A 14,847-nucleotide genomic window follows, 5' to 3' on the forward strand; every position below is an offset into this window, starting at 1 on the left:
GCCGATGTTGGAAGGTTATAAAAGTTGGGAGTGTCATTGGTACGATGCGGGAGGAATTGCTACGTCTGGCAAGTACCGTTTTACGGGTGCAGCGACCCGGTTACCGGTTCCCGCTGCTCGGGGGGAACCGGCGGAAGGGACCGGCGGGGCAGCGCCGGCGGAAGGGGCGGACCGGGCTGGGCCGGGCCGGCGGAGCGACTGCATGGGCGGCGTGTGGTGCCGGCCGGCGCTCCTCGCCTTCCCCGCGGCCCGGGCGGCGGCGGCCGCCCCGCTCAGCGCTCGGCGGCGGCTGTGCGGGCTGTCCGGCGGCGGGGCGGGCCCGCTGCTGGCGGCGGCGGTGGTGCTGCCCCGCCGCCCGGTCCGCCCGCCGGCCGCGCCTCACTTCCTGCGCGCCGGGGCGGGGAGCGTCTCTTGGGGCCGCCGCGGCGAGACGAACAGCAGCGCCGTCGCCAGCCTCACCGGGGAGCAGCCCGCCGCCATGCCCGCCGCCGGCCCCGCCGACAGCCCCGTCGAGCCGCAGGCACCGGCGGGCGACGAGTCCCTCCGCCGCGGCCGCCGCAGGAAGGCCAAGGTGGGAGTCGGCGGCCCCGCCACACGTGTGGCCCCGGGGGCGGCCATTTTGTGCGGCTTGAGGGGACCCGGGGCGGGGGGGTCTCGGGCGCGGGGGTTCGGGCCTTCAGGTCGCGTAGGCAGTTCCTCGGTGTAACGCCCGCTTTCCCGCGGCAGGAGGAGAGCCAGGAGAAGAAGGTGAAGCGGCGGGAGAAGGTGAAGCGGCGCGGGAAGGCCGAGAGCGAGCAGGCCCAGCCTGAGGAGAGCGGGGTGGGCGACAGCGACATTGGGCCCCCCCTGCCCAAGAAGACAAAAAAAATCAAGGAGAAGAGCAACGGTGTGGCTGGAGAGAGCGACGTCTCCGAGCCCACGGTGAAATCTTCTGCTGCTGCAAGCAATGGCCTGGCATCCCCCTCAGCCCAGACCCTGTCCGAAGACACGGCCACTGGAGAGCAGGACAGCGAGGAGGAGGTACTAACGCTCTGCCCACCAAGCACTCATCTTGCTTAATTAAAGTCCCGCTGGTGACGAGCGGGCTTAATAACACGTGCTGTGTGGAGGCTTGGCATGAGAGGGTTGTGGGAGCGTTAGGTGGCTGCTCTCCTGGGCGGCGTTTGCCCCAATTCCCGGTAGATTTATGGCACCCCGGAGTGCCCAGCATCACACCCGCTTCTGCCCAAGCTGCCAGCACGTGCACCGACACGTGGCAGCCATCTCTCCTTGGCGTGCTGTCCCCCTCCCGGCAAATGCCAGGCTGTCTGGAGTAGCTCATCCTGTGGCAGAGGAGGCTGGCTATAGCAGGAAGAGCTTTCCACACCGTAGCTCGTCTTCATGTAGCAACTTGTCCTGTGTTGTGCAGCACGAGGGTTTCTCTTGTTTCTTCTCCGGGAAGGCAGTCGGCGTCCCAGAGGCGTGCACCGCTTTGTGCTGCGACGGCACTTTCTCTGCTGGCAGGTCCTTTGAAGAAATATTTGGCAGGGTGTCCTGTAAGGGAAGGTCACAGTTATCCTCATTAATTCCTGCTTATGGAGTTGTCCCTGCTCAGATTTTATCCTTGGCCTTGCACACGGGTGCGAGAGGGTCCCGCGGCTTCCCCTCCCCTGCATAGGGCCTCCTGTGGGTAGTTTTCTCTCTTGTGTTTAAGATGAGAATGTGAATTGAGAGTGCTTTCTGTGCGTCAGGTGTAATGATGTCATCTCTTGGATCTTTGAAGTAGAAGCTAAATAGTAAGTTTTAACGATGTATCTACTGGTGTGCCAAGTTAAGAAGCTGTTTGCGTGCTGTACGAGTAGCTGTGATTTAGAGGTAAATTCCAGCTTCACACAGTGAATTGTGACACCAAATATATTTTGCTGTGAAAAACAGTTTTCTACTGATTTTGGTGGGCTCCGGTTAAGATTCTTTAACAAGCAGTTAAAGACCCTCTCCTGACGTGCCAAGCATGTGTGCATGATGCAGTTGTTCCCTTTTGTTTGCTATGAGTCTCAGAAGGTGGTGCGGGTGTACCTGAATTAGGGATGGGATAGCAGTAGCCATGTTTTTGAACAAGTTGTTGCAGGTAACAAGAGCAGGAGGACCTTTGGCAGGAAGTCTTAAAACCGTGGTAAAACCAGGATTCGCTTGTAGGAATTCTGTCGCGCTGAGTGGTGTAGCCTGTGTCGGTGTCTCGTCTTCTACTACAGGGTGGCTGGGTTCAAGTTTCCCGCTTCATGCTGAGATGATGATTTTGTTTGTGAAGTATCTCAATCACAAGGATTTTATTTTTCTTTAAACAGAAAGGAAGTAGCTGGTAAAACCGTGGTGGTAAAGCAAATGCACAGCTTTTCTTGTGTGCCCGTGTAGGGTATGTTATTTGCTCATCTCTTGGGACTTATAAGGTGTTTTGTTTTTTTTTTAATCCTCTTAGGAGCTGACAGAAGAAGCAAAAGAAGGCGCCTTCTCCAATTTTCCTCTCTCCCAAAGCACCATCAAACTTCTCAATGGTTAGTTAATGTGGTTCAAGAAATTTCTGCAAATGTTTGTCCAGAATTGCACTCTGTTACTTGTAATAGCAGGGACAGAAGCCAAGGGTAAATTGTCCTAAATTGTCTTATGTTTATTGTGGGGTAAGACTGAGCACATGAGCTGTCACTGTAGATTCAAAGAATCTGCTGTTGTTAGTAGGAGCAAAGTTTCTGTTTTGTTCCATTTCAGGTGCCTTAAGGTGAGTTTACTCTTCTATGGCATGGTTATTCCTAGGTTCACATTCCAGAGACGGGGTTTCTCTTCTCGTCAGCATCATTCTATGTACTGTGTATCTTTACTTCAATTCCTGTATCTGCTGTCTATAATATCACATCTTAAATAAGTGTACTGGTGTTTTGTATATGAAGACTATTTGGCTCCTGTGAACAGATTGTCTATGAATATTCCATACTTTTGCTGCCATTTTCATATCTCTTCTTGTTTAATTTTGTTGAGGAAGTAAACACTGTGGAGTTCTTGTCTTCTGTGTTGGGAAGCCGTGCAGTTCTTGTTCCTCAGACAAAATTCTCCTTGTTCCTTTACGTTTTCCTTGCTTGGAAATTTCTCTTGGATGGATTGTTTCACTTCCACTGTGCAGAATCTCTCTGAAGTTTTAGAATGTTTTGAAACAAACACTCACAACCTCCTCCCCACCTTCAAAACCAAGCTGCCACAAAATCTTGGGCTGTATCAGAAATGTATGTTGGGTTTTTTTTTTCCTGTCTCTCCTGTTGTCTTATACCAAACATCACAAAGAGGGATCTGTTTCATTATGGAGACTCAGCTGTGGCTAGGGGGGAATATCTTTTGATCTAGGGTAGGAATAAAAACAAAGATGTGTGGCTTTCGTCTAAGTTGCATCTCTTGTTGTGTACAGGATTTGACATGACGTGCCCTACGTTATGTATGAGGGCTTCTAATTGTTTGTTCAGCTTGCAGTAGAATCGGCACCTTTTAATGAAACCTCTTTGGATTATCTTCCAGCTCGAGGTGTAAAATACCTGTTCCCTGTGCAAGTGAAGACTTTTCAACCCATATATGATGGCAAAGACCTAATTGCTCAAGCTCGAACAGGAACTGGGAAAACCTTTTCTTTTGTTCTTCCACTGATTGAAAAACTTCAGACCGTCTTGCAAGATGGGAGAAGAGGCCGTGCCCCAAAGGTAACTTACTACTTAAGGGTTAACACCCTTAAACCTTTAGAATATGGCAGATTTTGAAAGTGATTTTATGATTGCTTTGGTGACTTCTGTTTGGGACTTCTTTTTCCTTTATTGGTGTTTGTAATACCAAACACTTTCCTCAGATCAGGAGCTGGAGTGTGACAGAGATGCTGCGGTGTCACCGTGGTGACACGTTTCATGTTTAGGGCTCCTTGTGAGTGCCTTTGGGAGAATGGTCAGGGCACTGCAGTAGTAGCTAGTGGACTTCCAGAGTGCTATCCTCAGGAAGCTAGCGTGCGGCTTTGAGGTGGAATCCTCTGCCTCTTCTCAGGCAGTGGTTGAATCAGCTGGGCTTGTCTCTGTTTTTCTCACTATAAATTCCATGACTTGAAGGCTTTTGAGTTTGCCTTCCCCCCATGATGTCCGGAGACTCAACTTAATGGATGCAAGCAGTGTTTCCATTCCTACTTAAGCATGAGATGGAATTGGTAACCAAATATCTGTGATCAGATATCATTCCCACACAAATTAAGTGTATATGTTTATCATTAAACTGAAAAACTGTTACAGTCTGCAGATTTGTTGCCTACTTCATTCTTCTGTTTTATTAATTTTAAAGGCGATGTAAATTTTAAAACCTTATTGTCTGAAAGATTTCTATAGAAGAATTCATCTTTTTGTTTTATCGTTTCCTTCTTAAAGAAAATGGAGCGGGGAAATATAGGTACTGGAGGAAGGCAGGTAGGTGGAGAAGGAGGATATATGGCTAGAGTGCCTCATGTAGTAGTAGTAAGATCTTTTCAGGTCTTTTAAGATCTTACTACTCCAAATTGGTTAGTGACTATTCCTGTCCTTTAATTCTGATCTGCACCTTCATTGTCCTTGGTGATGTTACCAAAATGTCTGTTTTATCTGGCATTAACTTAAGAAGAAAAATACTGCTGTTCTACGTCTCAGTTATCTTGTAATGCTTTGCCTTGTTTCCTCATGCTGGCTGTGAGGCTGTATTGTGCAGGCTTCAGGTGGCAGGAAATATTGCTGGGATGGTGGGGAGCTGTGGGCACCTCTGCAGAAAGTGTTGAATAAGAATGGGAGTACAAGCTGTTTGACGTGAAGTAAACCCTTTTCTCCTAGCACCCTCTCCCAAGCACAGCTGCATTTTTGTCTCTTTTCACTCCCTCCAGGTGCTGGTTCTTGTTCCAACCAGGGAACTGGCCACTCAGGTAGCCAAAGACTTCAAGAATCTCACCAGGAAACTCTCAGTGGCTTGTTTTTATGGGGGAACTCCATATAAAGAACAATGTAAGTAAACACTAAGGAATTACTAGCGGACTGGAGCTGACTTTCTCCAGATGCATTCCATGAATAAAACTGGCTTTTTTCCCCTTCAGAGTTTCACTTCAGTCAGGAACCATGACATTGCTTTTAAAGGAAGCACACAGCCTGGGTTGAATTATTTTAGTTCCGATAAATCTTTCTTTAAAAGAACAGGTGTAGCTCTGCAAAGTGACTGGTCCTTTTAGTTTCTTCTTTATTGTGTGTTTGTGTGTTTTTGGGGTGGACATATACTGGGGCTAGATGACCGTGCAAGGAAAGAGAACTGTGTACGTGCATGTGGCTCTGTCTGTCTCCAGAGGTAGCCATGGAAAAGAATTTAGCTGAAAAACTAAAGCGTTTTCTGTAATAAAGCTCTGGAGGTTTCTAATGCTTGGAAATTGGTGTAACTTACTGCAACTTTGCTTGTGGTTTCGCTGGTATTCCTGACAGGGCGACTTGAGCTGCCATTAAGCTTACTTTTTGTTACCCGGGCTGAACGTGATGCTTTATCCAGAGATTAAAGTGAAGGGCAGTAGCTTTTTGGTTTTAAAAATAGAAGCGTTGCTGCGTACCGGTAACTTTTTACCTTGTTGACTCTTAGCATTCTGACACTGTCCTTGTTTTTCTGTCTTTTCTTTCAGTTGATCTCCTTAAAAGTGGCATTGACATTCTAGTGGGAACACCTGGACGGATCAAAGACCACATTCAGAATAGCAAGCTGGAACTTTCCAGCGTGAAGCATGTTGTTTTGGATGAAGTTGATCACATGTTAGACATGGGCTTTGCTGACCAAGTGGAAGAAATCTTAGGATTTGCTTATAAAAAAGGTAAATTCCGATACAGGGAGAGGAATAGGGGACAATGGAGAAAACACAATTATGGTACTTTGAAAACTGCTTGTGCGCACCCCAAGTGGAATCCTTTATGTGATGCTAATATTGGACCTCAGAAGACAGGGTAAGGTAGAATTGGCAAAGGTTCATAGCAAGGTGACAGATGGCTGAAGGGCTGAAATGGCATCTCTGCAAGGAGAGGGGGTAAAAAAAGGCAACAAAGCAACAACCAACTCCCTAAGCCCTAATGTTCTTCATCCTGAGAGAGGTGACTGAGCATAGGGTTAGGATTAGGGAGTGTATGTACACTCGTCATCACACAAAGTTGACACCTAGAGAATATTTGATCTTTTCTGATGTAGTGGGCGTTCAGCAAAGCCACCAGGTAGCAGGTATGGAGCAGGAGGAGGTTATTTTAATAGTGTGAAATTCCTTGCCTCATTGTGCTAATGCCAAAAGTTCTGAAAAGCGACTTGGTGAATTACTGGAAGTAGAAGTATCAAAGATTACTAGGAGTAAGGTTATTACTTCTGGCTCTGGAAGCCACAAAAAGCTGGTTGCTGGCAGAGTTTGTTCACATCTTTGTTAATTGCACTTGACTACTGTTGGAGAGAGTACGTGAGCTTCATGGATCTCAGGTTTGACCCAGTACAGCCACTGTCATTTTTACTTGACCGTTACATTCTCCCCATTTCTGCACAGGTCTTTGTTCTGACAGCCAAAAGTACAGTTAATATTTTAAAAAAGGAGATCTGTATAAGTTTTGGAAGTTATCATAATTATTCAATCTTAAAAGTTTTCTTCATTACTGAAAACAAATTGTAGGGAATAATAAGCGTTCTTTTGCAATGTGTGTTTCTTAGTGTCTCATCCTGCTGAGCTATGAAGGTAGATTAAACTTTTTCAAGATACTGTTTGTTAAACTGTTCTTACTGGGGTAATTTCCTTTGTTATCTCATTCTGCCCCCCGAGTCCGCAGAGTGTCCTTTTTCACCTGCCGTTTTCCTTTGCACGTAGCTGTACAGTTCACAGCTAGTTAGTATTGGAATACCAAGCAAGGAGGGATTGAGATGAGTTCTTTCAGGTATGTGGGAGGACTTCAGGCACAGTCTAAACCATTTTTAGCAGATGATCTAGAAATGCATCTTGCATTTCTTCTTGGGCAGGATGAAGGATTCAGTTTGGTCCTGTTAAAATTACTGTCATTTTGTCGTTGGTATTAAAAATGTTTTAATTGCTCCTAAGTTTTCTTCTTGTAGCTGACTTACTGCACATATAAACCTCTTGATTTGAGAACAACTCTGTTGGTTTTTTTATCAGTTCTCAAGTTTCAGAGTCTGTTCTGATGACTGAAATTGGTGGCTTTTCCTTCCAGGTTCTGAGAACAACCCCCAGACGCTGCTGTTTTCTGCAACTTGTCCACGATGGGTGTATGATGTAGCAAAAAAATACATGAAAGATGAATATGAACAGATTGACCTGATTGGAAAGAAGACTCAAAGGACTGCCACGACTGTGGAAGTGAGTGATTATTCTGCAGAGTAGTGCAGGTCCTGAGAGCATGTGGCCTGGATGAAGTGGGTTCTGCATTGACTTTACGACTGGGGGTGTGGAATGTCTTTTCACATGATTGACACGCAGATTTTTTTAAGCAAAGCTTTCGTATGGGGGCAGTAGTTTGCAAGCTTAAAAGAAATAATAAATTATTTCTGTGTTCATTTTTTCTGTCCTATGTGTGAGTTAGATTTACCATAGGTGCTTATCGAGTTTCTTTCCCAAACAGCACTTGGCCATACAGTGTCGCCCATCTCAGAGAGCAGGAGTTCTGGGGGATATCATTCAAGTCTACAGTGGCAGCCACGGGCGGACCATTGTCTTCTGTGAGACCAAGAAGGAAGCGAATGAACTGGCTATGAATGCTTCGCTCAAACAGGTACTGGGGTCTGAATGGAGAGCAGAGGTGGTGGGAGTTCAGAGGTGGAGTGCCCTGAAATAAATAGGAGGTTGCAACTGTGGATGAAGTTGTTTCTGTGGGTGGTTTTAAGACTCATGAAAGCTGTTTCTAAAAGTAGAGCTTTGCAGTGGAAATATCTTCTTAGCTGTGATTATGGGTTTAGTCCCTTGGCTGTAAAATCATGCAGGACAGGATCAATGGAAAATACGCAGCTTACGCTGAATAACCTGCGGAGGTTAGTAATAGTGGTAGGAGATAGTAATAGTGGTAATAAACAAGAGCTAGTATAGCGCACATATTCCATCTCATGTTAGTGTGCTTTTTGGATTCCCGTCTCTTAATAGCATTTATTCTTTGAACAGTCAGTATTCAGGAAAATCCAGTTAATATGGTAGAATGGAATGTCTTGTTGCCCTTGGAAGATCATTTAATAGTTTGTTCAGAACTCAGGTGATACATCGAGCAGGTTTGCTATGCTTGCTTGAATTATTACCAGTTTTTTGAGTGTGGGGAAAGATGCTGGGGTTTTTTTTCAGAGAAAATCCTTTTTGATATCAAATACTAATTTATGCAGAAAGAGCAGTGGTGGGAATACATGGTTTGCCTAGTATTGGAGAAGTCATATACCATCAACATTAAAATCTTGCAGCAACAATTTTTGTCTGTTGACCCTGCTGCTTTCACAGTAAATCCAGTGACTTTGTTCTTGTGTAGGTATGTGACACGTTTTTCTCTTATGCTAATAAGTTCTGCTCTAGCATGTTACTTGTTTGACTTCTGAGCTTGTGACTCTCCCCTTGGTCCTTGTCAAACACTCGATCTGTTTCTTGTCCCATGAAAAGTGGAGGTTGTTCAGATGACCTGTAGGGTTTGGGAATTCCCTGAAAACCTCACTTCAGCTTCTGTGGGTTTGGGGATGGCTTGCCAGGGAAGGGAACAATCTCTTGTTAGCTCTTGACCAGCACTGCTTAGGTAAAGTTGCTTCCATTTGCTCCAGTGGAAGTCAAAGCTGAAGATGGGCCCTTTTGGCATGGCAGACTGCAAATTGTACAGCTTGCTGTTGGTGTGCTAAAAATAACAATGTTATGGTAAAAGTACTACTCATGAGTATTATTTTCCCAGAGAAGGATCAAACCATAAAGTAGGATGCTTTATATTTCTCTGGTATCAGCTGTTTAATTACTTTCCAATGCTCTGCAAACTGTTTTGGGTTTTGTAATTAAATGTCTTTAGATACTGCAGCCTGGACTGCCCTGTTAAATGACACCTTTATGTTTTCTTTCACTGACAGGATGCCCAGTCATTGCATGGTGACATTCCACAGAAACAGAGAGAAATTACGTTAAAAGGCTTTAGAAATGGTGTGTTTGAAGTTCTGATTGCAACAAATGTAGCTGCCCGTGGTTTGGATATTCCTGAGGTTGACCTCGTTATACAATGTTCACCACCAAAAGTAAGTCAATAGGGGAAACTAAAATTGTAATTTTTTTTTGTGTGTGTGACAGAACAGTGGGTTATTTCTCTGTTTTACCAGAATTATGTTCTGGTTCACAAATGAAGTGGACTTTTTGTAAATGCAGGCCTAGAATTTCCTAGTTAAGCTTTTATATTTTGACCTTTGGTTAAAGTAAAAGTGATGAGTTTTGGTTACTCTGGAAAGTCACTAAGATAGTTTATAGCATTTCTGAATTCCTTCTGAATGTTGTTGAATTTCATAACAATTCTAAAATACTCCTGTGCTGCCTTTTTCTTCTTTTGAAACTCCAGTGGAGGTTTTTGTTTTAAAAAACGCGAGTGGTTTGTGTGTGGTTACAAGTTTGGGTATAGAAACATAATGTATCACTCCTTAGGCTTCTGAATTAGAACTTGGCTTGCATTTTCTCTCTCCTACAACGTATAAATGTCAGCAGTTTAAATGACATAAGGTTTTCTCACATTAATCTGAATTTCTGAAGGATGTTGATTCCTACATCCATCGTTCTGGACGTACGGGTCGAGCTGGCCGGACTGGGATCTGCATTTGTTTATTTCAGAGAAGAGAAGAAGATCTTCTGAAACAAGTTGAGCACAAAGCGGTGAGTTGTACCTCAGACCTCTGCTTAATGAAATGATTCAGCTCCTAAAAAGACTCTGCTGCTCTTAGACTTTCTAACCGTGGGCTGCTTATGAGTCCTGTGTGGGACGCGTATCCCATAGTCCGGTAGGTCTAAAATGTTGATATATTTTGTAAGCGTTCGTAAAGGGTTTTGTACCAACCTGTTCTAATGTCTCAGGAGTTTCCCTGTGTTGGCAGTACTGTTGCTGTCGGCAGGCAGACATGAAGGAGACCATGCCTTTCATTACAATCTGTATGTAAATTGGTGTAAAGTAGCTCCAGATTAACAAAGGCAGGAACTTTTAAGAAAAGCTTAATTCTAACTTTAGAAGTAACTTAAGTGAAGACTGTGTTGATGTTCTAAACAGTGGGTGACTAGAGGTCTCAGTAATAAGGTTGAATTGTAGAGTCCTGAAAACACCTTTAACTGTGATTTGTTTCCTTGATTTCAGGGGATTACATTTAAGCGTATAGGTGTTCCCTCTGCTACAGATGTAATTAAAGCTTCAAGTAATGATGCCAAAAAGTAAGTTTATTTGCCTGTTCTTAAAAGATGTCTTAGAGATCTTACCAATAGCAGTGCTGTTAGTGCAAAGCTTTAAGGGATCAGACCTGTATGTGAGCATGTCTTTGCCTATGTCGTATAAGTCAGCTGGTTTGCATGGAGACACTGACTTGTTCTCATAAGACAATATCAATAAACCCCTGTATGCTTGAACACAGACTTTTTCATAGAACAATGTTCTCCGAGTTCTTGCAAAAAATAACCTTTGTTTATACCATCAGAAATCAATAGCAGAACAGGTAATTACTGTCATGTGGGGAAACTGATTTCGTCCACTCCGATGATAGAGTAGCAATCTGTAAAGAGCAACACTTAGCATAATGAGGAGTCACTCTGCAGTAGTGAGGGTGTTGTAGTCCTGTCCTATTTCTTTGTATTGTTTTATTTGCAAGGGTTGTGTTTTTTCTTCCGTGTAGCTCTGTTTACATTTGCTGCCCCTTCAGTGGAAACTGCGTTGACAGAGATTATTGTAATTAGCAAGGATTTGACCAGTGTAAAGGAAATCAGGGGCATGGTGTTGGGTTCACTGCATACTGAAAAATGGTGGGAAGTGCTGGTGTACCAAAGAAAGCATTAGAGAAGTAGCTGTTCTCAGTTTCCCAGCTTGTTTTCACTGCCTCTCCCAGAAATAACCGATTTAATCAGCTTGCACTGAGTGCAAGAAATGCCTTGCCCCAGCCCAGCAGTGGCATTGTAGTGGTTTGCTTCTCTTCCTTGTGAAGTAGAAGCAAGGGATTCTTGGGTTTGCTGGCAACACTTTCTTGTGGATTCTTGAGTACAGCCTTAAGAATGCTGATATTTTAGAGCCTTCCCTTGATGGTTTTATCAATGCTTTCAAGCATGCCACGTTGTACATCCTCAGTTTTGAACGCGTCTTCCAAGAGACTTGGCTTAATGAACAGAGAAAGCGGGTATTCAGCATCCAGAAGGTGTTGAGTGAAATGAGTGGTAGTGAAGCAGGAGCATGATAGCCAAGGCTTTAAGGGAGAATTTGTTAATCTTGAAAACGGTCTGAAGTCTGTGTCTTAAACCTGATTGCACTTCATGCTGTCCTTTGCTGATCTCTTAAACTTCTGTTGTCACTATGTAGGGTGTTGGAGGCCATTCCTCCTTCTGCAGTGGACTACTTCAGAAAATCTGCTCAAGAGCTCATAGACGAAAAAGGGGCAGTTGCTGCCCTGGCTGCAGCTCTAGCCCATATTTCTGGGGCATCTTACATACAGCAGCGCTCCTTACTCAACTCAACTGCGGTAAATAATGTTTTACATGTGTTAACAAGAATGGATAAATCATAGAAATTCTTGAATAGAATAGAATTCTTGAGTTGAATTGAATTCAAATGAATTCCTTGCATCCAGTCCAAGTGTGGTGGCGTCTTCTCAGGTGTTTCAGTAGGGTTTCTGAATAGCTTTTATCACCAGCTTCTGGTTTGTTGCTTGTTCCTTAACTGAAATCAGCTCTTACTTGCACCCTGCAGGAAACCAGAGAAACTTGAAATCAGTAAATTTTCCTGTAATGAAAGTTAAAAGAATTTCTCCAGACATCTAAGTGGCAGAAGACTTTGATGCTTTAAGAGAGTTTAACTAATGACATTTTACAAGCTAATAGATGGGTTTGTGCTATTGCAGTTTTCCCTTCCTAGGAAGCTTCTACATTTCAAGTCAGTCTAGCGCATGGTTACCTGATTTCAAAGAGATCTTGACAGAAGAAAAGCACAGCCCTTCCTTTTTCTGACGCATTTAGGGAGAACTTGGCCCCGTTTGTTGTGTGGTAACACAATTTTGGAAATAGCATGTGGCTGGACTGTGCTGCTTGTATCAGTTTGAGGGATTTTTACCCATTTTCTGACGGGAATTTTCTGCAGGTATTGAATAAATGCGTGTCTGCTTCTGGCTAAAATGCAGAAGTGCTATTGGCCTTTATATCACTGGGCAATCCTAGGTTAAATGGATGCCTTCGGCTGCTTAGGAAGCTTTTAGTTGCTTCGCTTTTGGGAAACTGATTTCGTAGGATTAAATACTACATTCCTACAATACTACAATAGTAAGTTATTGCGCAGTTCATTAGTGAGTGTGTTTACAGGCTGTCCAACCAAGTTTAGTCTTGTAAATGTTTTTCTCTGTTCGCTCCCTGAAGGGCTTTGTGACCATGGTGTTAAAGTGTTCGATAGAAATACGAACCATGAGCTACGCCTGGCGAGGACTGAAGGAGCAGCTTGGTGAGGAAGTGGATGCCAAAGTATCCGCAATGCGTTTCCTCAAGGGGAAGACGGTAAGATGGCCCAGCCTTGGGGAAGGAGGGTGTGTGCGTGTGTACACACACGGCCAGTTTTGGCAGTGACTGAGACTGAGTTCTGAAGTACCAGCATAGAAGTGTTGATACCTCACTCTGTCCCTACTCAATCTCATTTCTCAGGAAGTGGTAACCTGAAGGAGCCCACCTGAAGCTGCTGTTTATGTATACACTATTGAAAAAAAACCAAACATTGAAGCTAGTTGAGTGTTTTAAAAGACACTTACTTGGATGGAGACATTGCTCCTAAATGATAATGCATGAATTCTCTCCTAAAAAAAAAAAAAGAGCATCAGAAATTTGTGACCTTTTTTTTCATTGTAAACTCATGATAACACTATATACCACTGCATTGCAAAGGCAGCTGTAGAGTAGGGCACTGACTGACTGCCTGACCTGAGCAGTACAGCATTTACCCGACTGTCAGCCTGACTCCTGATGTGTCTGACACTTGTCTCCCGTGCAGGTGTGCTCTTGGAGAGCTTGTAGTTCCAGGTGATGCCTGTCTTGCTGTTAAAGAGACAGGCTGATTGCAGGCAATGCTGCTGTCGGCACAGAGCATTTGAAGCTGCATTTTGAGTTTTCGTGTTTTAACTGCTTTTTTTTTTTCTTCAGTTTATCAAAAAACTTCCCCCAAAAGGTCATGCTTTCTGCCATCTCTGGTTTCTACGCTTAGCATGTATGAGTGGTTGCAGTTGCTGCCTGTCTGAATTTGTGTGTCTGTGTTCTTAAGTGTATCTTTGGAAAGCTAATGCCTCTCCTTTTTTTTTTTCCTGTTATAGGGAGTGTGCTTTGATATCCCTGTTGACGAACTGAGTAACATACAGGTATGTTTTTTGTAGCCAGAATTGGCTTTGGAACCTGGTGATTTGAAATTTGGTGATTGCCGTGTATAGGATAGAAAATAGGGTGGTTTGGGAGGATAAAGTTTGTGTTTTAATAAGGACGTTGCATAGATAAGAGTCATTAGAAAGAGCACAGCACTGTCAGCTGAAAATACTTTGTCAGGCCTCTATCTCATTTCAGTTCTCAACGTATTACCTGATTTTATTCAACAAAATCCTACCTTCTTTGGCTACTCTGCCTTTTGACCTCTCCAGTGTATTTGAGAGTTCACCACTTTTCTGTTGCCTTCGCTCCCTCTTGTCCCTTTGTGATTGTTTATCCTTTGTCACAGGACCGTGAGTTGTCCCCCAAGAGGGATTTGTCTGGAAATGCCTTTGCGTTCAGTGTTGCTTTTAATGATATAGGGTACCTTGGGCACCCCTGCAGGCACATAAAGTCTTGTTACCTTGGTCTTGTTTCAGGAACAGTGGAGGGACACCAGGCGCTGGCAACTGTCGGTGGCAAAGGAATTGCCCGAGCTGGAAGAGTACCCGCAGGAGGCGGGACGAGGGTTCTCCAGGTTCGGAAACGGGAGGCAAAGTGACGGCAGCTTCAAGAGAAACAACTGGTTTAAGAATGGAAACCGGGGACATGATTTTAACAAGTCACTTGATTAGCTTCTGGTACAGATACAGGACTGAGCTGAGTTTTATCAAAAAGTAAAAGCCTGTTAGACGATCCTCTTTGTCTTTATTGCTTGATAAAGCAGCCTGTCTTTGAGGATTGATGAAATGACAGGGGTTTTGGGAAGATTTTTCTTCTTGTCCACCACACCAGCTGCTGCCATTATCCCCGCTGTTAAACGGAACGCCAGGCGTCCCAGTGTTTCACTGGAAACTCAGCGCTGTGGGGGAACAATGCTGTTACAAACACGGACGGTTACCACACCTTGCCTGTTCAGCAGCCCTTGCATTAAAAAATTTCGTTCTGAAAAGAAAATATTTTCTCAGAAAAATTTGAGATTGAAGCCCCTCAGCAACTGTCCTCGAGAGTGTCCCAGGGGCTCCGGTGGCCGTTGGGGTGCTCCCGCTTGCCTGTTGCCGACTGCCGTTTCTCAACGCTTGTCACAGTTTGCTCTCCAACCCCCGCCACAGCGGCTCTGGGGGAAAAACGCTCGGAATTGGTGCCAGCGGGAGCGGGGAGCCCGAGGCCGGCCCGCGGCGGCGGCTGTCGCCATGACGGCGGGGCGG

General features: G+C 44.7%; 1 protein-coding gene across 1 annotated transcript; it reads left to right on the forward strand.

Moving 5' to 3' along the window:
- The first annotated feature begins 202 nt into the window (after positions 1-202).
- Positions 203-14,587, forward strand: LOC141469674 (nucleolar RNA helicase 2-like). The gene is made up of 15 exons (XM_074155257.1): positions 203-571; positions 727-1,020; positions 2,456-2,531; positions 3,538-3,716; positions 4,901-5,018; positions 5,675-5,860; positions 7,242-7,387; positions 7,650-7,799; positions 9,112-9,273; positions 9,776-9,895; positions 10,368-10,441; positions 11,571-11,730; positions 12,617-12,751; positions 13,555-13,599; positions 14,080-14,587. The coding sequence occupies exons 1-15, from the start codon at positions 203-205 to the stop codon at positions 14,272-14,274; spliced, it is 2,409 nt and encodes an 802-aa protein (XP_074011358.1). The 3' UTR covers positions 14,275-14,587.
- The last annotated feature ends 260 nt before the right edge of the window (positions 14,588-14,847 follow it).

The sequence above is a fragment of the Numenius arquata genome, chromosome 10 (assembly GCF_964106895.1).
Source record: "Numenius arquata chromosome 10, bNumArq3.hap1.1, whole genome shotgun sequence".
In the NCBI taxonomy this organism is placed as follows: Eukaryota; Metazoa; Chordata; class Aves; order Charadriiformes; family Scolopacidae; genus Numenius; species Numenius arquata.